This window comes from Mycosarcoma maydis, chromosome 1, assembly GCF_000328475.2.
Source record: "Mycosarcoma maydis chromosome 1, whole genome shotgun sequence".
In the NCBI taxonomy this organism is placed as follows: Eukaryota; Fungi; Basidiomycota; class Ustilaginomycetes; order Ustilaginales; genus Mycosarcoma; species Mycosarcoma maydis.
In genome coordinates this window covers 419,772-439,376 of record NC_026478.1, presented here as the reverse complement: position 1 = coordinate 439,376, position 19,605 = coordinate 419,772, and the positions used below count along the sequence as shown (strand labels likewise).

The 19,605-nt window shown below is 55.3% G+C and overlaps 9 protein-coding genes across 9 annotated transcripts; 5 read left to right on the top strand and 4 right to left on the bottom strand.

Annotated features, from left to right (window-relative positions):
- Nucleotides 1-231: 231 nt before the first annotated feature.
- Nucleotides 232-834, bottom strand: UMAG_00171 (uncharacterized protein; the record flags this gene model as incomplete). Its single annotated transcript, XM_011387813.1, has 1 exon — nucleotides 232-834. The coding sequence occupies one exon, from the start codon at nucleotides 832-834 to the stop codon at nucleotides 232-234; it is 603 nt and encodes a 200-aa protein (XP_011386115.1).
- A 619-nt stretch (nucleotides 835-1,453) lies between these two features.
- On the top strand, nucleotides 1,454-1,741 carry UMAG_10045 (uncharacterized protein; the record flags this gene model as incomplete). The annotated part of the gene is made up of 1 exon (XM_011388332.1): nucleotides 1,454-1,741. One exon carries the CDS (start codon nucleotides 1,454-1,456, stop codon nucleotides 1,739-1,741), a length of 288 nt encoding a protein of 95 aa, XP_011386634.1.
- Nucleotides 1,742-2,922: 1,181 nt separating this feature from the next.
- UMAG_10044 (bifunctional aminopeptidase/epoxide hydrolase) lies at nucleotides 2,923-5,054 on the top strand (the record flags this gene model as incomplete). The annotated part of the gene is made up of 2 exons (XM_011388331.1): nucleotides 2,923-4,803; nucleotides 5,040-5,054. The coding sequence occupies 2 exons, from the start codon at nucleotides 2,923-2,925 to the stop codon at nucleotides 5,052-5,054; spliced, it is 1,896 nt and encodes a 631-aa protein (XP_011386633.1).
- A 310-nt stretch (nucleotides 5,055-5,364) lies between these two features.
- UMAG_10043 (tRNA dimethylallyltransferase) lies at nucleotides 5,365-6,840 on the top strand (the record flags this gene model as incomplete). The annotated part of the gene is made up of 1 exon (XM_011388330.1): nucleotides 5,365-6,840. One exon carries the CDS (start codon nucleotides 5,365-5,367, stop codon nucleotides 6,838-6,840), a length of 1,476 nt encoding a protein of 491 aa, XP_011386632.1.
- Nucleotides 6,841-6,938: 98 nt separating this feature from the next.
- Nucleotides 6,939-8,363, bottom strand: UMAG_00169 (uncharacterized protein; the record flags this gene model as incomplete). The annotated part of the gene is made up of 2 exons (XM_011387812.1): nucleotides 6,939-8,161; nucleotides 8,267-8,363. The coding sequence occupies 2 exons, from the start codon at nucleotides 8,361-8,363 to the stop codon at nucleotides 6,939-6,941; spliced, it is 1,320 nt and encodes a 439-aa protein (XP_011386114.1).
- Nucleotides 8,364-9,713: 1,350 nt separating this feature from the next.
- On the top strand, nucleotides 9,714-13,001 carry UMAG_00168 (uncharacterized protein; the record flags this gene model as incomplete). The annotated part of the gene is made up of 1 exon (XM_011387811.1): nucleotides 9,714-13,001. The coding sequence occupies one exon, from the start codon at nucleotides 9,714-9,716 to the stop codon at nucleotides 12,999-13,001; it is 3,288 nt and encodes a 1,095-aa protein (XP_011386113.1).
- A 185-nt stretch (nucleotides 13,002-13,186) lies between these two features.
- Nucleotides 13,187-15,202, bottom strand: UMAG_00167 (uncharacterized protein; the record flags this gene model as incomplete). Its single annotated transcript, XM_011387810.1, has 1 exon — nucleotides 13,187-15,202. The coding sequence occupies one exon, from the start codon at nucleotides 15,200-15,202 to the stop codon at nucleotides 13,187-13,189; it is 2,016 nt and encodes a 671-aa protein (XP_011386112.1).
- A 1,500-nt stretch (nucleotides 15,203-16,702) lies between these two features.
- Nucleotides 16,703-17,818, top strand: UMAG_00166 (uncharacterized protein; the record flags this gene model as incomplete). Its single annotated transcript, XM_011387809.1, has 1 exon — nucleotides 16,703-17,818. One exon carries the CDS (start codon nucleotides 16,703-16,705, stop codon nucleotides 17,816-17,818), a length of 1,116 nt encoding a protein of 371 aa, XP_011386111.1.
- Nucleotides 17,819-17,886: 68 nt separating this feature from the next.
- On the bottom strand, nucleotides 17,887-19,497 carry UMAG_10042 (uncharacterized protein; the record flags this gene model as incomplete). Its single annotated transcript, XM_011388329.1, has 1 exon — nucleotides 17,887-19,497. One exon carries the CDS (start codon nucleotides 19,495-19,497, stop codon nucleotides 17,887-17,889), a length of 1,611 nt encoding a protein of 536 aa, XP_011386631.1.
- Nucleotides 19,498-19,605: the final 108 nt, after the last annotated feature.

Genomic DNA, 19,605 nt, shown 5'->3' with positions numbered 1-19,605 from the left:
TGGGAAAGCGGCACGCGGCGTAGAGTGCATACGAAATGCAAGCAAGCGTCCATCAAGGCAGACACTTAGCGGTGTGTGTCTGAATTTCGGTTCATGAAAACCCAAATCCGCGCGAGTTGGCAATCGTGAATGGTTGCAACTGCATTCAAAGTTGAACTGTGGAAACCTTGATGCTGAGTCTGAGATTGAGAATCGATTCAGAACAAGATGAGTTGATTGACAGCAGCCTAGCTAGTAAGGTCGGAGTTGCGCTGCTGGAAAGTGCGCTGTCCAGATGGTAGGCGTCTCTGGCCCGTTGGCGTCCAAGGCGTCCAAGTCGGCACGCAAGGATGGCAATCGCATAGCTTTGTGCAGCTGTCTTCGTTGCAGCAGATTGTCGATGCTGGTCTCGGCATCTTCGGACACTGCACCGCGTGCATGGTGCATCGCCGCCCAGTCCTCGTATGCTTCGTCAACTTCAGAGCCGTTGTAGGTTTGAATCGAGGCAGGATGAGCCGTAACGAGGCGACTGTCTTGCTTGCCTGCAATCTCGGCGAGCAAAGGTGGATAGCATGGTGGTTGTTGGTCAAGCACCGACACAGCCTGGTTCGCTTCGCCACTCGAGGTGTTTGTGCTGCGTGGGCGATGAGCGCCATCGGCAGGGAGAGTGAAAGTGGATTCTTTCTCACTAGACGCAGCACGGCCGTGTTGCTCAAGTTGACTGAACGGCGAAGACCAAAAGTGGACTTCATCTTCCTTTTCGCCGTTGGCGGTTCGGATATAGGTGCGGATGAGGCAGCCGAGGAGGACCAAGCTGACAAACACAATGGCCCTTGCTGTCTCTGAGCTTGTCATGGTTGCGACTTGGCTTGCTCTTGTAATAGAAATGAGGCTTGGTTCGCGTAGTGAAGCGGTGCTAGCGAGCGTAGGAGAGATCAAGTTGGAGGAGCCGGCCAAAAGGAATGATGGATCAAGGTCAAGGTAAGGTTTGATTTGCGAGCGTGAAGGCCAGCAACGTTTGCAGGTCAACGGCTTGATGAAGAGCTGCAGACAAAAAACAGTGAAGCCCAAGAATCGAAAGTGGGCAAGACGGAAATGCGTTTGAGCTGTTTGGTAGCTGAACTAAATGCGTGTTGGACGCTTTAATGCTGGCGGCTACCCATGCGAGTGCTGCATGAGCTGGCTGCTGATGGGGCGGTGGAGCTGGGTAACGTAGCTCGTATGCATCATGGGAGAGAGGCAAATAGGGTCGAAAGGCAAGCCAAAGGCAAGACAATCACGAAACACGAATCACGAATAGTGGGCTTCTCTACTACAGACGGCTGCGAAGCAAGCGAGAGCCAAAAAGATGTTGAAAACAGAGACATGAAAGAAAATATCCATAGTCACAGACGTGAGAGTCACAGTCGTCGCTCTCACGTCTCTTTTCCTTTCCCCACGCATAGCTTGAGAAAAGCTGAATCACGAATCACGAATGGCGTCAACAGGCGCGGCCGTCCCAAGCGTTGCCCAGGGTCCATTCCACTTCTGCAAGCGATCGACCCGCCTCGGTGGCTCAAGATGCTTTTCAGCCCACGCACCTCGTGAGCTTTGCGCAGGTCCAAGGTTGCCACTGTACTTTGCTTTAGCACATGGCCCTCTGGATGGATGCTGGCTCACTTCTGCGCCAATGTGGGGTCAACAGCATATGCGAGCAAAGCTAGCCGTACAACGTGCAGGCCATAACCACGAATGGTGGCTGCGCATGATGCATCATTCGTGAATGTCGACTGTGCGGTATGGCTAAGTTATCCGAGTTGACTGCGCGGACGCCTGCCAAAACAGCACCAAGTCGTGAGTTAGACCGAGCAAAAACAAGATCTAAGCGAGATGCCATGACAGGCTCACGCTTCTAAGCGGTTCCGTACAAGCATCAAGGAGCGGCCCCAGACTCGCGCTGCGCTACGCTTAGGCGATATGCACGCCGCAAAGCAGCAAGCTCCTATTCGCGATCCACGATTCATTTCCGTGGTTGCCAACTTCTCTACAGTTCAACCCGTTCAGGACTCACACTGGCCATACGTAGCCTTGAGCTAGCCTTTGCACACGTGACATCTACCACCGTCAACTTCGACTCGCGACTCTCTCTATTCATCCTGCACCATGAATCGAATCGTTGCCATGCACTTGAACGCACACATGCCGCAGCATCCACTGGCGAGCCGTTCCGAGTCTATCTCTCGTTCTGCAACCTCGAAATCGCCGCCAATCCAAGCCCAAGTAGACAGAAGCCCCTGATCCACCTGTAGCCTAGTGTGTCTCGACTATCACCGCCGCGTTTGCAATCACGCACTAACGACTGTGTTTCTATCAAACGCGCAAGATGATACGACGTCTACCAGACATGGGCAAAGGTGGGGAAGCCAGTCACGAGTGTGATAAAAACACAGAATTCACCATTCACGATGCGTGATGGTGAACCGTGGAAAGTGCTCAGTTACGTGGAACGTGAAACACGGACATGGAAATTTGTAGTTTCATGTAAGATTCCGGTTAGTTTCTATACGGCCGACTAAAAGCGCAACCGGGGCCCTGTCAGCCGACACTCACGTCTTCACGCTTGATGTAACTTATGTAGGGCTCATATGAATATCACCGCTGCAGCTATCTCGATCGTCAGCTCTTCCAAACCACCCGACCCGTCATACTCTTGCTCGACGCATCTACTTGTACCGTTCACACGGTTCCATGGTGCTGTCGGCACACCTTTACTCGCCCATTTCGGTCTTTGTACGCGCATCCCATTCCCCCCGCTCGTTCGCTTCTACGTTCCGGCCCAATTTTGTGGCTCCTCTTTTCACCCACGCAAGACCCCAAAGACCCTACCCAAACACTCGTGCGTCGATACGCGGCTCTCCTTCTCGCCAATCTCCCAGCAACGTACCTGCTTTTTCGTTCGCAACCATGACCTGGACTCCGCCCAATCCTGCCTCGGTCGGTGCACCCGCCCTGCGCGTGCCTGAGGATATCCACACCCACTCCAAGGTGGCCGAGTACAAGCCGCTCCACTTGCACCTCGATTGGAGCATCGACTGGAACGCTCGCACCATCTCGGGTCGCGTCTCGCATGTCATCGAGCTTATTCAGCCCGGCATCACTTCCATCATCCTCGACGCAAGCTACCTCAAGATCGACTCGGTCCACGTCGAAGGCAAGCAAGTCGACTACACTCTCGGCACTCAGCGCGGTACCCTCGGTGCTCCCCTCCACATCCCTATCCCTTCTTCCATCAACAAAAAGGGGGACAAGGTCCACGTAGACATCGACTACTCTACCACCGAACACTGCACCGCCCTTGGTTGGCTCACAACCGAGCAGACCGCTGGGCAGACCAACCCTTTCCTCTACTCCCAGTGCCAGGCCATTCACTGCCGCTCGCTCGTCCCTTGCATCGACTCACCCTCTCACAAGATCACCTACACTGCTACTGTCCACTCGCGCATCCCCGTTCTCATGTCTGCCCTCAAGGACGACTCCAAGCCTAGCAAAGCTGCCACTTACCACTTTAAGCAGCCCGTCGGCATTCCCTCGTACCTCATCGCCATCGTAGGAGGCGACTTGGAGTTCCGCAAGCTCGGAGAGCGCACCGGTATCTGGGCCGAACCACCCAATGCTGATGCTGTTCAGTGGGAGTTTGAAGCAGATGCAGAGCGCTTCCTCGAACACGCAGAAAAAGTCATCTCGCCCTATTCTTGGACGCGTTACGACTCAGTGGTGCTTCCGCCCTCCTTCCCTTACGGCGGCATGGAGAACGCCAACTTGACCACCTTGACTCCTTCGCTAGTCTGCGGTGACCGAAGTTTGACCGACGTGCTGCTACACGAGCTCTGCCACTCGTGGTCCGGCAACCTTACCTCATGCGCCAACTGGACCCACTTTTGGCTCAACGAGGGATGGACCGTCTACCTCGAGCGTCTATTGCTTCAGGAGGTTCATGGGCCCAAGGAGGGGCCTGCTCATCGTGGCTTTTCTTACATCATTGGCTCCAAGGCGCTCAAGGATGCGCTGGCGCAGTTCACGGACACGCCTCGCTTCCAGCGTTTGATTCCCGCCTTCAAGGACGGTGAGGATCCTGACGACGCCTTTAGTTCGATCCCATATGAGAAAGGTTCCAACTTCCTCCTGTACCTCGAACGCACCGTCGGCGGTCTGGACAACTTCCTCCCTTACGCCAAGAGCTACTTCCACGCCTTCTACAACCGTTCCGTCACCACGCAAGAGTGGCGCGAGCATCTGTTCAAGTTTTTTGAGAGCAACGCAGAGGCGACCGCTGCGCTTCACAAGGTCGATTGGGACGCTTGGCTCTACGGTGAAGGACTGGAGCTGCCTGTCAAGATGGAATACGACACTAGCCTGGCCGAGCAAGCGTTTTCGCTCGCCAGCCGCTGGATCCAGGTGATCGATGGCCATGCTACGCTCGAGAACGCCAAGTTTAGACCTGCGGACATCAAAGGCTGGAATGCCAACCAGGTCGTCGTCTTCCTCGAGCGTCTGCACTCGGGACCCAAGGTGCCTCTGGCCATCACGCACAAGCTCGACGAGGTGTACGAATTTAGCAAGGCGTCCAACGGTGAAGTGCTGCTGCGCTTCTTTGAGGTTGCGTTGGAGGTCAAGGGCGGCAAGTACGCTCAGCAGGCTGCCGAATGGGTCAAGGGACAGGGCAGGATGAAGTTTTGCCGAACCGTCTACCGCGCACTCAACAAGGTCGAGCCCGAGCTGGCCAAGAAGACGTTCCTCGACAACAAGAGTTTCTACCACCCAATTGCTGCGGCACAGATCGAAAAGGTAAGTAGACCAGTGGGCCATCTTGCTCTGCATGCTCTCTGGATAGGTTTTCGGCGCTTGACTGGGGTCGATGCGATCTCGAGTAGCTCGATGCAAAGATACTTGCTAGGCTGCAACGCACCGAGGTTCGGGAGATTGTTGCGCATAGTGATGCTGACACGCCTCGATAATGCTGTTCGCTTTGTCGATCGCTCGTTGGGTCTCTGCATTTGCTTTCTCGCCTCTTTGCTTTGCAGGATCTTGGTCTTTGAGATGCGCGGCTTGTCGGGATCTGTGTTCTTACTCAAATACGATTCATTCTTTCTCTGTCTCTTTCTTTCTGCTTTTTTTTGCTGTTTGATCGTGTTTGGCGTGTCGCGTCTGTTGGTTTCGGTTGGAGGATTGCAGGATCTTGGCTTGGTCGCTTTGCAGGTACAGCCGAGGACGCCTGATGTGATTACGATCTTTGGCAGCACGGGGACGGGCAAGACGAAGCTGTCTGTTGAATTGTCGCTGGCGATTGGCTCGGATGGTTCTGGGTTTGGGAATCGGGAGGGGGCAGAAGTGATTTCGTGCGACAGTATGCAGATTTACCGAGGCTTGGATATCATTACGAACAAAGCGACGAAAGACGAGATGCAGGGGGTGGTGCATCATCTGATTGGATTTTTGGATCCAGAACAGCAACCACTGGCGGGATACGATGTGACGAAATTTGTAGACGATGCGAATCGGCTCGTGGGCGAACTACACGAGAAGCACAAGGTGGCGGTGGTGTGTGGAGGTACAACGTATTATCTGCAACATCTGATGTTTCCTGGTCAACTGATCAGTAGCAATCTCAACACGCACAGCGAGGTGGATTTGACCAGCCAAGTCCTCTACCAGACATTGGACGAGCAAGAGCGAACGCTGTTGGATCACGTCTCGACGACGAATAGCGCGAAACTGGATCTAGCCGCCAAAGCATCTGGAGATGTGTCGTTGGCGATGAAACTGTGGCAGTTGCTTGAAAAAATCGATCCGGTAATGGCGGGTAGGTGGCATTATCGAGACTCACGAAAGATCGCGAATTCTCTCAGAGTGTACAAGGAAACTGGTCGAGCGCATTCGCAGTGGATCGCAGAACAAGACTCGCCAGTGAAAAACGTCGAGCAGACACGTGTGAGCGCGTCACGCAAGCTTCTGTTCTGGCTCTGGTGCGATCCGCCCGTGCTTCGCCAAAGGTTGGATGATCGTGTCGACGATATGGTATCGCGTGGACTCGAGGCCGAGGTGCGAGAAATGCGTGCGATCGCCCACCGAATGTTGAGCGACGTCCTCGAGCAGCGCAACTACCAATCTGGCATTTTCCAGACAATAGGCTACCGACAGTTTGTCGAGTACCTCGATCGACTCGACACGCTCGGCTCTGAAACATCGAAAGACCAGCCCAAGTGGTTTGACAAAGCGGTCCAAGATACAAAGACATCGACGAGGCAATATGCGAAATCGCAGCTCAAGTGGGTGCAGAACAAGCTGGTTCCCGAAGTACGTCGAGCTCAGGCTGCTGGTTCGCAAGTCGAGCTATACCTTCTCGACGCCACCGACGTTTGCAGCTGGAACCAAAACGTCCTCGCTCCAGCCCTCGATATCACGCGTCGATTCCTCAACCACCAACCGCTCCCACATCCACAGACCGTCTCGAACCCAACCGCCGCCAAATCCTACCTCTACTCGGGTCGATCCGCCAACCAAGCCCTCTCAAAATTCGCCCCCTCCACCCCCCTCACCAACCACGCCCACGCCCACCTCACCGTCCAAGCCAACCAACTCTACACCTGCCATGTATGCACCTTTGATCCCTCCCGCCCCGTCCGCATCCGTGAGGTAGACCGCCAATCCCACACCACCAGTCGTCATCACAGAAACAACGTCAAACGCAAATCCTCGTTGCACACCAAACAAGCTGCCATCCAAGCCGCCATCCAAGCCGGCCAAAACATATCCGCTGAAAGACGCAGACGCAAACACGACCACTCGCATCAGCCCACCCGAAACGACCCACCCGACATGTAACAACACAATCGAGCCGTACATGCACATTCCGTCGTCAACAGCGCAAGGATGAATGAGCGCGAGAAAAGCAAGCACGTGCAATTCTATTGCTGTACAATCTACAAAGCCTGCGTAGCATCGATTTCGATAGCGGGAACGATCGAAGCCATGAACTTGAGGAAGATGATCATGTACTGGTCCACTCTCAAACCGTCGACGTCATCCTCCGCCTCGGTAGCTGCAGCTTCAGCGGTTGTCGAGCCATCTTCCTTTGCTTCTGCTGTTGGCGCACTTGACCCATCCGTCGCGCCGCCAGTGACCCTCTTGACAGCGCTCGATACGCTCCAGCCCTTCTTCTTCTTCTTTTCGCCCGCCACGCTTGCCGTGCCGGAGCAAGCAGCAGCTCTACGCTGCTCCTCAATCACCGACGCATTCATGCGCTCAATCACCTTTTTCATCACGCTGGCGTGCTTGCATGGATGGATGCTGGCCGTCGCCACGCCAACAGCAGATGCAGACGACGTAACTGAACTGTCCGGCCCGGCGTGACCGTGCGGGAACGGCTCGATGGTGACCGTCTTTTGTGCATAGTCGGACGAGACGTCTTCGAAGATCTGCGCCGGTTTCAGAGGTACACCGTGTTCGTCATAGCCTACGAGCCACATGCGCGGAGTTTGATAGTACTTGTCGTACGTGATGATGCAGTCGTACTTGCGCACGGAAAGCAGCTTTCCGTTGTCACCAGCCGACGCCCAGCCTGTGCGAGCGGCATTGTGTGTTGGTGGAGCGGCTGTAGCTGGGTCTTCATCCTCGTGTACGCCAGCTGCGAGCTCGTCGGTCTCATCGTCCATATCTGGAATGTCGGGTATGTCGTCAATGTCGCCCATGCCGTCACCAGAAGCGGACGCATGGATCGAGTCGCTTTGATGACCTATGGTGACACCTGCGACACGAGCGGCGAGATCATCTTGCTGCCCCTCGGTGAGCTGGTGTTCAGGCGCCAACTGATCTTCACCAATATCAGGTATATCGAGCATATCAGCTACTTGGCTGCTGGACCCTGTCTGCTGATCGTCAAAATGCGTAGCGACCCACTGATCGTCTTCGGGTGCATCTGCGCCGCCTTCTTCGCCGAAGCTCATGAGCTTTTCATCATCGTCCTTAACGCCAACGCCGACGCCCTTTTCGATCTGACTGACGCGGCGCAACGATGGAACACCGCACGAGATGAGGAACTGCTTGTCCTTGGGTAGGTAGTCGCGCGCTTTCGAGGAGCTGCCGGCACACCACTGCCAGGTTGGAAACTTGTACGATAGGAAGTCACCCGCCGCAACAAACTCGTCTGTGTTTGCAAAGGGACAAGGCCGAGAAAGAATCGTTCGAGATGAGATGAGCTTAGTCCTTTGTCTTTATCCAGGCTGGCTTTCGCAATAGGAGGGCTGCTTACCTGGAGTGATTCTGCCATGCTCTTTGAACTTGGACTCTCTCAAGACTGGCGAGAGGTATTCCCTCACAGCCCAGAAATGAGTTTGGAGGGCGTTCATGTTGCGCGTCTAAGCAGCTGGTCTTTGCAACGAAGCCGAGGGTGACGTTTGAATTGACGTTTGACTTGGACGACTGTTTGAACTGTCACTTGTCGAAGGGTGTCACTTGTCGAAGGGTGTCACTTGTCGAAGGGTGAATCGTGGATGGGGTGTGGGGTTGAAAAGGATCAGCTGAGCGAGGTTTGCGTGTCATCACATGGCTGAGTTTTTGTGATATGCGAGAGTGGTGGATGGCCAGTGTTTCAGCACACACACAACACGCGAGCAAGACTTGAGACCCTGAGTCGTGAGTCGCTTGCACGCTTTCACCTCGCTGAGTCATGCTTAGGTCCACAACAGCCGCACTTGACAAGCCTGCTTATCTACGCTCACATCACCATCTCTTTATCTCTACTCACACTCACTTGCTGGCACCGTATACCCCAACAGACGAACCTACATACACACAGGCACCTCAGCTCTACACAGCGACGACGATAACGATGACGTCTGATGGTACGAATCACGAACGTCGAATTACGAACAAGTTTGAATCACGACTCGTGACTGGCTGAGAAGCCGAATCACGAATCATGTAAGATCGAAAATCGTAAATCGTAAATCGCAAAGAATTCACAATTGTTTCGAATTTCGGTGTCTCCTTTTTCTACTCTGTGACTATTACTAGTAATATAATTGCCCCTGAAATTCGTGATTCACATACACGGTTCTGAGTCTTGGAATTGGATTTTTGGCACTTGATCCGTGATCCGTGAATCGTGAATATTGAATTGTACAACCTCGTTGGCGTGTGAGGCTATGTTCAAGTGTGTTCTCGTCGTCGCAATCGCGCAAAGACCACCAACCAACACTCACAGACTCACGACTTGTGACTTTCCACTCTATCCTTGGCAATTCACGTCAAGATCACCATCACTGGTGGACTGCTGTCGCCTCACTCGGTCGTTTGTCCATACAACGCACCACGCTTCACTTTCTTTACCAACCACCGCCCAAACGATACTCTGGACTACGCATCATCCATTCACGATTCTGGTCCACGTCTCACTATCACTTTGCGAATCTTCAAGGCGTTACATTTACCCTTTGTGACACGCATCACAGCCGCACCTCGAACCATACAAAATTTCAACCACCACGGCTGTTGACTCTTTGACCTTCATCGTTGTCTTGTCGACACAAGCCAATCCGATTTCTCAGACGCACTTGCAACACTGCCTGGCTCGCACGCATCTTTGTGCACCGTCCACGCTTTGATCAGAAACAGGCTCTTGGCTGCCTGACCTTCGAATCCTATCCTGCCCACTCAGCCAATCCTTTGTTCCAGGTACCCAGCATCTGCTCTCCATCATGCCTTCAGATCGTCGCTCATCATCCGCAGGCTCGGGTCACAGCTCACGATCTCGAACCGAACGTGCAAGCGGCACAATGGGTCTCGATGGCGGAGAAGCTGGTCGACGCATTGCTGCAGAAGACGAGTACATTCGTCGCGAACTCACAGAGACCACTTCCTTCTGCAACGCCTTCTGGGGTCAGAACGATGCCGGCTTCGACGCCATCTCGGCTCGCATGAAGGCTTCACAGCGTACACTCGATGAGCTCAAATCGCTCTACAAGGAACGCGCCGACATCGAGGCCGAATACGCAAAACGACTCGCCAAGCTCTCGCGACAGGCTATCGGTTACAGCGAGACAGGTGCGCTCAAAGCTGCTTTCGACATCGTCAAGGCCGAGCTCGAGACGACATCTCGCACCCATGCCGACCTTGCCAGCATGATCAAAAAGGACCTCGAATGCGCCGTCACCGATTTTGCTAACAAGAGCTGGAACACTCGTAAGGCTGCACAGGCAAACATTGAAAAACTTCACAAGCACAAGCAGACCCAGGAGAGCTACGTCAACAAGTCGCGCGAAAAGTACGAGCAGGATTGCATCAAAATCAACGGCTACACCGCTCAGAGCAGCCTCGTCCAGGGCAAGGATCTCGACAAGGTCGCCTACAAGCTCGACAAGGCACAGGCCACCGTAAGTCAGAATGACCGCGACTATCAGAACTTTGTCCGCGCACTCAGAGACACCACTGTCAAGTGGAACGCAGAGTGGAAGGCCTATCTCGACCAGTGCCAGGACCAGGAAGAGGAGCGCATCGACTTCACCAAGAGCAACCTCTGGAACTTTGCCAACGCCGTTTCGGCCGTCTGCGTTGCCGATGACGAGTCGTGCGAGCGCATCCGCGTCAGCCTCGAAAACGTCGATACTCCTCGCGATGTGCAGTTCTTCATCCAGTACTGTGGCACTGGCTCGCTCATCCCAGCCCCTCCCGAGTACATCAACTATGCTAAAGGCCAGGCTCCTCCCGCTCGTCCAACATACCACACTGCCAGGTTCCAGCGCAACACAACACGTCCCACCCAGCTGCCCATCCCGCCACAACCGCCGCAGCAACCCACGTCACCGCAACAGCAGCAGCCGTCCCCTCTGCAGCCCAACGAGTCGCCACAGGCTGTCTCGCCACAACCACCTCAGCCTGTCCAGCCTGCCACGCGCAACGGTGCCTACCAAGACAAGCCTGTGCCTCCTCAACCCGATCACTCACAGAGACAATACGAGGCTGAGCTCCCCCAGACGGTGGCTGCTACTGCTGCTGTGCCGCCACCCACCCATGCTGCTCCTGCACCTTCTGCCAACCCAGTGAGTTCCAGTCCGACACAAGTCTTGCCTTCGTCGCCTCAACGACGAATGTCGACTAAAGCTTTTCTTGCTCGAACCTCTTCCCTGTCTCGTACCAACTCATCCAAAACGCAGACTGTCTCTTCGCGCCCTGCACCCGTCGCGCCCCTTGGTGGTGGCAGCGGGCCTGTCAGCAGCCAATCAGCTGCATCGGCTGCTAGTGCTTCCGACGATGAGGATCCCATCGCTAAAGCTCTTGCTAGCTTGCGCATGCGTCCCGCTGGCAAGTCACCCGGTCCTGCACGCCCAGAGACCGTCTCGGTCGAGCCTGTCCCGCCACCTGTTCCGTTTGCGCAACCCGGCCAGATTGTGCAGAACATGGCTGCTCAGCATCGACCCCACTCTCCCTCACCCTCCATGGCCAGCGCGCTGCCTCCGCGTGCAAAGTCACCCGGTGCCGCGTTCATGCAGGCTCCGGCGCGAGCGACATCGCCTTTGCCAGTCGAGGACGTGGTGGGACAGTACGGCCAGTCTTTCCCTGGCGAGCGCAAGTCGCTATCCCGCCAGAACTCGGTAGCATCGCGTGCGGGCATCCAGGCTGCGGAGGCTCCCAAGAGTCCCAACAAGCAGCACGTCGAACAGGGCTTTGCTGGAGTTGGAGCTCGCGGACGAAGCCCAAGCCCTCAGCCGTGGTCTCATGTCACACAGCAGCAGCTGCAACAGCAGCATGTACAACAACAACAAGCTGCACAGTCTCCTAGAGCGCCCACTTCCTCTTCGGACCAACCCAAGTCTGGCACACTTTCCCGGCGACAATCGAACATACCACCTGTGCGCAGCACAACGCCTCTGGGCATCGCCTTGGATGCCACCGGCTCCGTGACGCACGATCAGATGGCAGTTGATTACATGAGACGCGCCGGTAGTGTTCCGCCGCCCCAGCAGCAGCAGCAGCAGCAGCAGCAGCAATCAGCGCGTCCGCCTTCCGTGGTCCATGCCAACTACCAACAGCAGCCATCGCACCACCAAGCGCACCCCTCGGTCTCGAGTCAGTACAGCACCGCACCTCAAGTGCAGAGCGCGTACAGTTATCAAGGCGCCGCGCCTGCAGCGGATGGGCGCCAGCCATACCAGAGCCACGCAGCACAGCCGTCCATGTATTCCACCGTTGGCCAGTCTGTCCCGCAGATGGCGGCTGTTACAGCCGCACAACAGCAAGCGTACGGAGGATACACGCCCTCGGGCTACGGGCACGGGCATCAAGCTCCCGCTGCCAGTCAGAGCGTGCCCGCTCACTTGGCTCAATCGTCGCAATATGCTAGCCCTCCAGCTCCGATGCAAAACGCGTATCCGGCTACAGCGCAACAGGCTGGGCCTGTGGGAGCTCAGCAGGTGGGGCCGGGCGGTTATTATGCGGGTGCGCCACAGCCGCAGGGTGGACAGTACGCGGTTGCACAGGAGACGCCGGCGTCGGCGTACATGCACGAATACTTGCAACAGCAGCAGCAGCAGCAGCAGCAGCAGCAGCAGATGCAGCCACATGGCGTGGCTAATGGTGTCGGACATGCACATCAGCAAAGCACAGCGAGTGCGGCGCCTTCGCACTACCAGCAGCCACCGGCTCAACAGCAACAGTGGGCTAACAGAGCGACGAGTGCGGCGGCGAATGCAACACCGGCTGCTGCTGCAGTGGCACCTGCATCGTCGGGAGCTGCACCAGGCCGCGCTCAAGGCCACGCACCCACCGGGCAGTACAGCGACGCAGGCAAGCCTATCCTGTTCTACGTCAAGGCTCTGTATGATTACCAAGCGACAAACCCGGATGAGTTTAGCTTCACCACTGGCGATATCATCGCAGTAACGCATACCGAGGCCGACGGGTGGTGGCAGGGCGAGCTGTTGGATGAAGCGAGACGCATGGCCGGGGCGAACACTTTCCCGAGCAACTTTGTTTCCTTGCTCATGTAATTTGTACCGCACAAGATGCAATAGAAACACGGTGCTTGTCAGAATTGCTGAGCTGGCATGTTGCGGATTGCGGACTGAGGATTGAGAAAGCGGATCGTATTGCGTTGGTGAGCGGGTGGATCTGGGAACAAACGGCAGGCGGTAGCGGGTATGTAATCTCGGAGGAGGTTCGACGACATGACGGATCAGGGCGAGACGAATCGGAGCGAAACGAGACAAGCAAAAAGGACGACGTAGAGGATGACGGCGAGTTTGATCCTAGGGCCTGTAAGAGGCGCGTGGATCCTCTGACGAGTTCGCCAAGCTTCCAGTTCGTCGTCCGAGAGGTTGGACGAACCAGATTGCAGGATGACGTGTTCGTAGCCGCGCACAGGCGCGTCCATGGCGTCCCACCACGTTTTTCCCGAGGCGTACAGGACGGCTCGCTGACCCATGAGCGCGCGTGCTTGACGATCCAGAATAAGCCGCTCAAGAAGCATCGAGTAGGTCTTGGCACATTGGTGAAACCATGCCGTATTGGGCGTCATGGCACATTTAAAGTCGAGCGTAGATGGGATGCGAGTAGGTAGACCGACGCATTCCGTCGACCTAGACGACCAAGACGGTTTCGACGCTGGTCCAGCAACACGACCAAGCTTACCCACGGCGTTCTGCGCAGCAGCAGCCAAGTCGTTGATCGCCATTGTCTGAGCTGCCTTATCGCACATGCTCGATCCTCTCGCACCAGGTGTCGCTGATCGAGACTCGTTGGGCGCTCCCATAGTGCTGCTCTTTTTCACCGCATTCACGTCCAACAAGAACCCAGTCTTTCCGTGAGACACCAAGTCCGACGTACCCTCGGCATGCAATCCGACGACAGGCAATCCGCTCGCCAACGCCTCCAAGACCACCTGTCCAAACGTCTCTGTGAACGAAGGGAAAGCAAAAATGCTTGCTGAAGCGTACATTGCTGCCAACCTCGATCCCTTCTGATGACCCATGAACGAGGCATCCAGTTCGAGCTTGTTGCACAGCCGCGTCAGATCGGAGCGCGCCGGTCCGTCACCGACGAATACGAGCTTGGCTTTGCTGCGAACCGAGGAGGGCAGCAGCTTGAATGCTTCGATCAGCAGACGCAGGTTCTTCTCCCACGAGATGCGGCCGACGTACAGCACGACCGTCTTTGAGTCGCGCAGCTCGCGTTCCACACGCAGGCTGGTCGGGATCGAAGCGGCGCTGCTGGAAGCCAAGGCAGGTGGTGGAAGAAGGAAGCTCGAAGAGGCGAGATCGGGTACGCCGCTCAGACTGTCGTAGGCGGGAGGAGGGGAGAAGGAGAATTCAGGAGAAGTGGCCACGGTAGGCGGTGTGCGGATAAAGCTGTCATCTTGGGTTAAAGAGACACTGTTCCGCTTGGTGTTGGCTTCAACAATTGCCACCCCCAGCTTGCCGGCAAGGTGCGACAGAGCGGCGTGTTCCGAGCCAAACTTGGCAGCCGCATCCGCAGCAGCAACCGAAGGCGAGAGTGGCAGACGCAAATTCGCCGGTTTAGGCGTGCAGCCCCAGCTCTCCCTCAGATTCTCATCCCTTGCCTGAGGGTTGAACAGCTCGGTGTCGACACCGCGAGACCAGATCTCGACGTTGCTGAATCCCTTGTCCTTGAGCATGCGACGCGTGCTCTCCGAGGGGCAGAAGATGATCTCGCATCGGTCGTGCAAATTTCGCGTGAGGTTCCACATGGTGTTTTCGAGCCACGGCATACCGAACAATGTAGCATAGGTAGGCAGGTTGGTGTGGTACGACGACACGCACGGCACTTCTGGAAGCCACTTTTGCACGGCTGGCAGCATCTGAGCGCCCAACCAGATCGGATCGACAAAGTGGATCACGTCCGGCTTGAACTGCTGCAGCCGACGGACGAACCTGGGACGCATAAAGTTGAGCTTGAGGCCCGGATAGATGATCAGCGGTACACCAAATGTGCCAACAACGGGGTGACCGGCGTATTGACGGATACCGGTCTCGGGACCCAGAACCATGGCTTCGTGACCTTCGTTGTTGAGGTGCTCGAGCAGACGAGCGAGCGTACGTGTGACACCGTCGACTTTGGGGAGAAAGTTTTCCGTCACGATGGCAACACGCAATTTGGGGCGTTTGACGTCGCGCGGGTAGGCGCGCGCCATGTCTTGGACGACGTTGATCGGAGTGGCTTGTGACTGCGTCATGGCAGACGAAAAAGGGGCATACGACGTTGGCGTAGACACGGTGTCCAGGGGGAGTCGAGTGCCGGGTCGTGGTAGTCGATCAAGGACGGGAATGAAGACGGGATCAATGCTTGATCAGACTGTCAGTCAGGATTTGGGTGGCTGACCCTCGAATGCCAATCGCTGTGCTTTGGCCAACACACGGGTCGATACAAGCTTTGTGCGATTCACAACGTCTTTTCTACTTTCTTCAGACCGACTTGAGCCGAGACAGACATGGGAGAGCAACAACATCCGCCTCCTTACACACTCGGACTGAACCAATATCACTTGTGGCCAGGCCAAGCGATCCGGTATTCTATAGCATCAAGAACTCGACCCTGCATGAGACTTGCCATGTAGCACTGCAACTCAGGTGCTCGGAACAGCCGGGTGTAAGAAACGCAACGTGACAAGGGGGCGACCAACAGCAGCTGCGCCACAAGTGTTGAGTCGAAGCCGTCGGTGAGCAATCATGAATTGTGAATGTGTTGACGGTTGTGTGAATCACAATCGGCTGTTCATTGAGGGCCAACGTGAGACGTACGACCTGGAAATGCTAGTGTGCGCACGTTGACATGTCGGCATGTCCACGTCGCAGCTGATGCGCGAAAATCATGAATCGTGAATCGTGAGTGTGAATTATGAGTGCGCAGCGTACACCGTCTTTTTCCTTGTTGGACAGCTTCTTGGATGCGCCGAGCCACGCTCAGTCACGAGTGATTTGCCAATTGACGCACCCCGCTCACCGCCTGGAATCAGCATCGTGCGCACGCCGAAGAATCTGCTTGACTAGCGCTGCTTTCTTGTCACAGTGTCGCTCGAGCTCGCGATGAATTCCACAGTGGCTCGGCGATTTCGTGTTCTGAAAGGGAAAAGAGTTGAGTAACTCGAGTGTCAGAGCCCATACCAATCACGAGTGTGAGTCACGAGTGGTGCGTGGCGCATGGTGAGCGGCGGTGGTCAGTCAACGTAACTAAACCGATGAGCACGTTCTCTCCACGGCTCCATTTTTCTGTATAAGTTATTCATTCATTTTGAAAATATAGTAATTTGATTAACAAATTAAGACGTTCCCTGCGTTGTATTTAATAAACCGTGAATGCTTAGAGCACTCACGACTCGTGAATGTTGCCTTTGCCTTGTTACCTTTTTACGGCAGCGGTCAAGTCTCAACTCACTGAACCCTGAACTCGTGACTGTCCCAAATCCTGAATGTAACGAACCTATTTTAATTTCTCAAGTTAACTGAGTTAAGGTAACAGACACGTTCTCTGTCAAAACAAGATCTGCTCATCGGATCTGTTCTGCCACAAAGTGATTTTACCCGATCAAAGACTTGGACTGTCGGGAATCGGCCGGCCACCTCCACACTCTTTGCTCGACAACTTTTCATGTTTTCAATCGGTGTGCCTTTGTTGGCATAGCGCGCTATCCACCGTTTACGTTCTAGTCGTGACGGCAAGCAGATGCAACATCGCGATGCCAAACCTCGATACACTCCTCTCTTTCCCCGCAAGTCGAGGGGCCGGCCCGTCGTCGGCAGCGGAAAGGACGCCGATCCCACCACGCTCTTCTCTCATCCTCGTCACCGACACAATCGACTCGCCTGCGCTCTTCGTGCTCACACATTTCCTCAGAGCATCTCATTCCATCAACAAGTCGCATCGCACAGGCAGGGTTGAAGCAAACGTGCATGTAAAAGCAAACGCAAAATCGCACACCAAGGTCATCTGGCTAGGATGCTCATCTGCCGGCTATGTCGATCTCAACAACGTAGCCCGCAAGTCGTCAGTGCATTTGGATCAAGAGACCCGTGATGGAGCCTTTTCTTATATCGATGCCGGAGTGGAACTGTTCACTTCGTTCGACAATGACAGCATTGATGAAGCTGTAGCTACGATGCATATTCGCGAGGACGCTTCCCACGCTCAGCAGTCACTTCAACGTCTTTATAGCAAGGTGGCCGAACAGCTTCAAGACACAGCCGTTTGTCAGCAGACAACAAGCTCAGATTGGTCCTCAAGAACTCTGATAGTAGTGGATGATTTATCGGCTCTAGCTTGGTCGTTGGATACAAGCGACTCCACGGCGCATTCCGTCGATGTTGTTCGGCTGCTGAGCAACTGGCACGGTGCTCTCACTTGTCTCGCAACAAAGCACCAGGCGTGCGTCATCTCCTTGATGCATGCCGATGCCACTTCAAGCAGCAAGAATGGAGCCTCGGACCGTGTTGACGAGTCTCTGTTCAACAACCTGCTGCAAAAGGCAGATGTGTGGATAGAGGTCAAGGAGCTTGTCAGTGGCAGGGCCAGGGACTGCGATGGCGAAATCACAGTTCATCCTCTAGTACGGCCGTCGCTGGCGCGCACAATGCCCAGCCCCAAAGCCTCGGTTGCAGGTCAGGATTCAGATCCAAGGCATCTTCCTCCGCTTCAAGCATTTGCCATCGAGACGCCTTGCCCCAGTCGCGCAAAGGCTGTCTTGTATCGGATCACTCCTGATGGCCAGAATGCTGCGCTTGGCGGCGCATCCATCGGATCCAACACAGGCCGAGTGCAGGTCTGGGCTCGCGGCACAGGCAGGGGCTTCTTGTGAACTGTCGTTCAAGCGATGATAGAGTACATACTAGATTACATTGCCATCTGAAACAGCCGATTCACACTTCAACTCTCGCCCGCTTCAAATGCGCAGCAAAACAGCGAGTCGGAAGCCAGCAGGATCTTTTGCCCATCTGGCGACCATTGCAATTGCATCGCCTTCAGATCGTCATTGGGTATTGGGATCGCCTCTGCTCTCTGCCTGAAATGAGACGTCGAGGTGGCAATCAGCTCCCACATATAGACGGCACGATTGTCACATACCACACCCAGCTTACCAACATGGCCTGGTCTCCAACATACTCTGCGTGCAGCACTATTGAGCTGCAGAACCGCGAGCAGACGAGGTGCACTGCCTACAACTCTGCCTTGACCTGGCTCGGCAAAGCCAAAGATCCAGACAGCATGCGGTAGGCGCTCATTCAGCGCAGCTAGCAGATTTCCCTGTGGGCTCCATGCTATCCATGCGATGCCCTTTGGCGACTTGACTTTGTTCGATTCCGTTTTCGACGCTGAAAGGGAAATCGGTAAGCTCGCCTGCTCCAATGCGACAATGCCGCGTGCTCTCGTCTCTTCTAGCCAGTTGAGTGGTTCCCTCCACGCGATGAGCGGGCCATAACTAGGTATCGATAGCGAGTCCTTGTTGGCTCGGATCGAGGCGCGCGAAAGATCCAAACACGCCACCTCCTCCCATTCGATGCTCTCCAGGACGCGCACCATTTCGTCTCCGCCTGCAACGGCAATGAACAGCGAGGATGGATGCCATTCCACATGGCGAATCCCACTTCCACCGCCTGCGACTCCACTAGTGAGTTCGGTAGATTTCTGACGTCGCTTTGACGTCTGCCCAACCTCTGCTGCTGTGGGGCCTGATCGTGTGACAGGTGCACCGTCGTCGCTCTCCGGCTCGATGAGAAAGGTCGCGCGAAGAGCGCCAAGAGGTGTGTATATTTGCAGCTTGTACTCTAGCGGCCCCTCCCATACTGCCAGGCAGCTCCCGTCCGGAGCCCAAAGCACATCATGCGCATCGTTCAGGGAGAGATGGAAGCCATGCTCCACCTTCCACATCTCGTCTGATTTTGGCTTGTTGGTGAACTGCTGCAGATCCTTGTGTGTCAGTTTCTGTGCAGAAAAGATGTAGAGAGAATCACGTTCTGCTCCCTTGAGGATGCTGGCAAAGTAGTTGGGCTGCTTGGCTGTCCATGCAATCTTGTCGTGTTTGGGGCCTTCGACTGCCGAGATGTGTTGATCAACCAGATTGTATAGCGACGCCCGAATGTGGTTATGGCTGAACAAGATCAGGGTCTTGGGACCATAAGGCGGCGCCCATGTAGCGTGCGAGAGTCCTTCAGAGCCAGACAAAATTCTAGCGACCCATCCAGAGCCCGCATCAGAGCCGTCATTGGCTTCCTTGGCCGGATCGAGCGATACAACAAAGACGATCCCATCTTCTGTCTGTCCAGGATGTGCTGCCAAGAGGAAAGCTCCATCGGGAGACCATTCCAGCGTACTGATCGACGCCTCCAGCGTCCAAGTCCGAATGACTTGAAGTGTCGAGCTGGCCCTCACAACCACCGAGCAAGCATCATCTGCGGCCACAGAGGCCAAAAACGTCGAGCCCGGCGAAAAGGAAATGCAGCGCCACGACGCGTGCCGATAGGCGGCTGTGAAGTCCATATAATCAGTATCGCTAGAATCTCTGCGGATGAAGCAGGAGAGTCAATCGTCAAGAGATGGAGGGCAGATGGTCAAAGCAATGACCTTGGCTTCATCAAAGCACGAAGG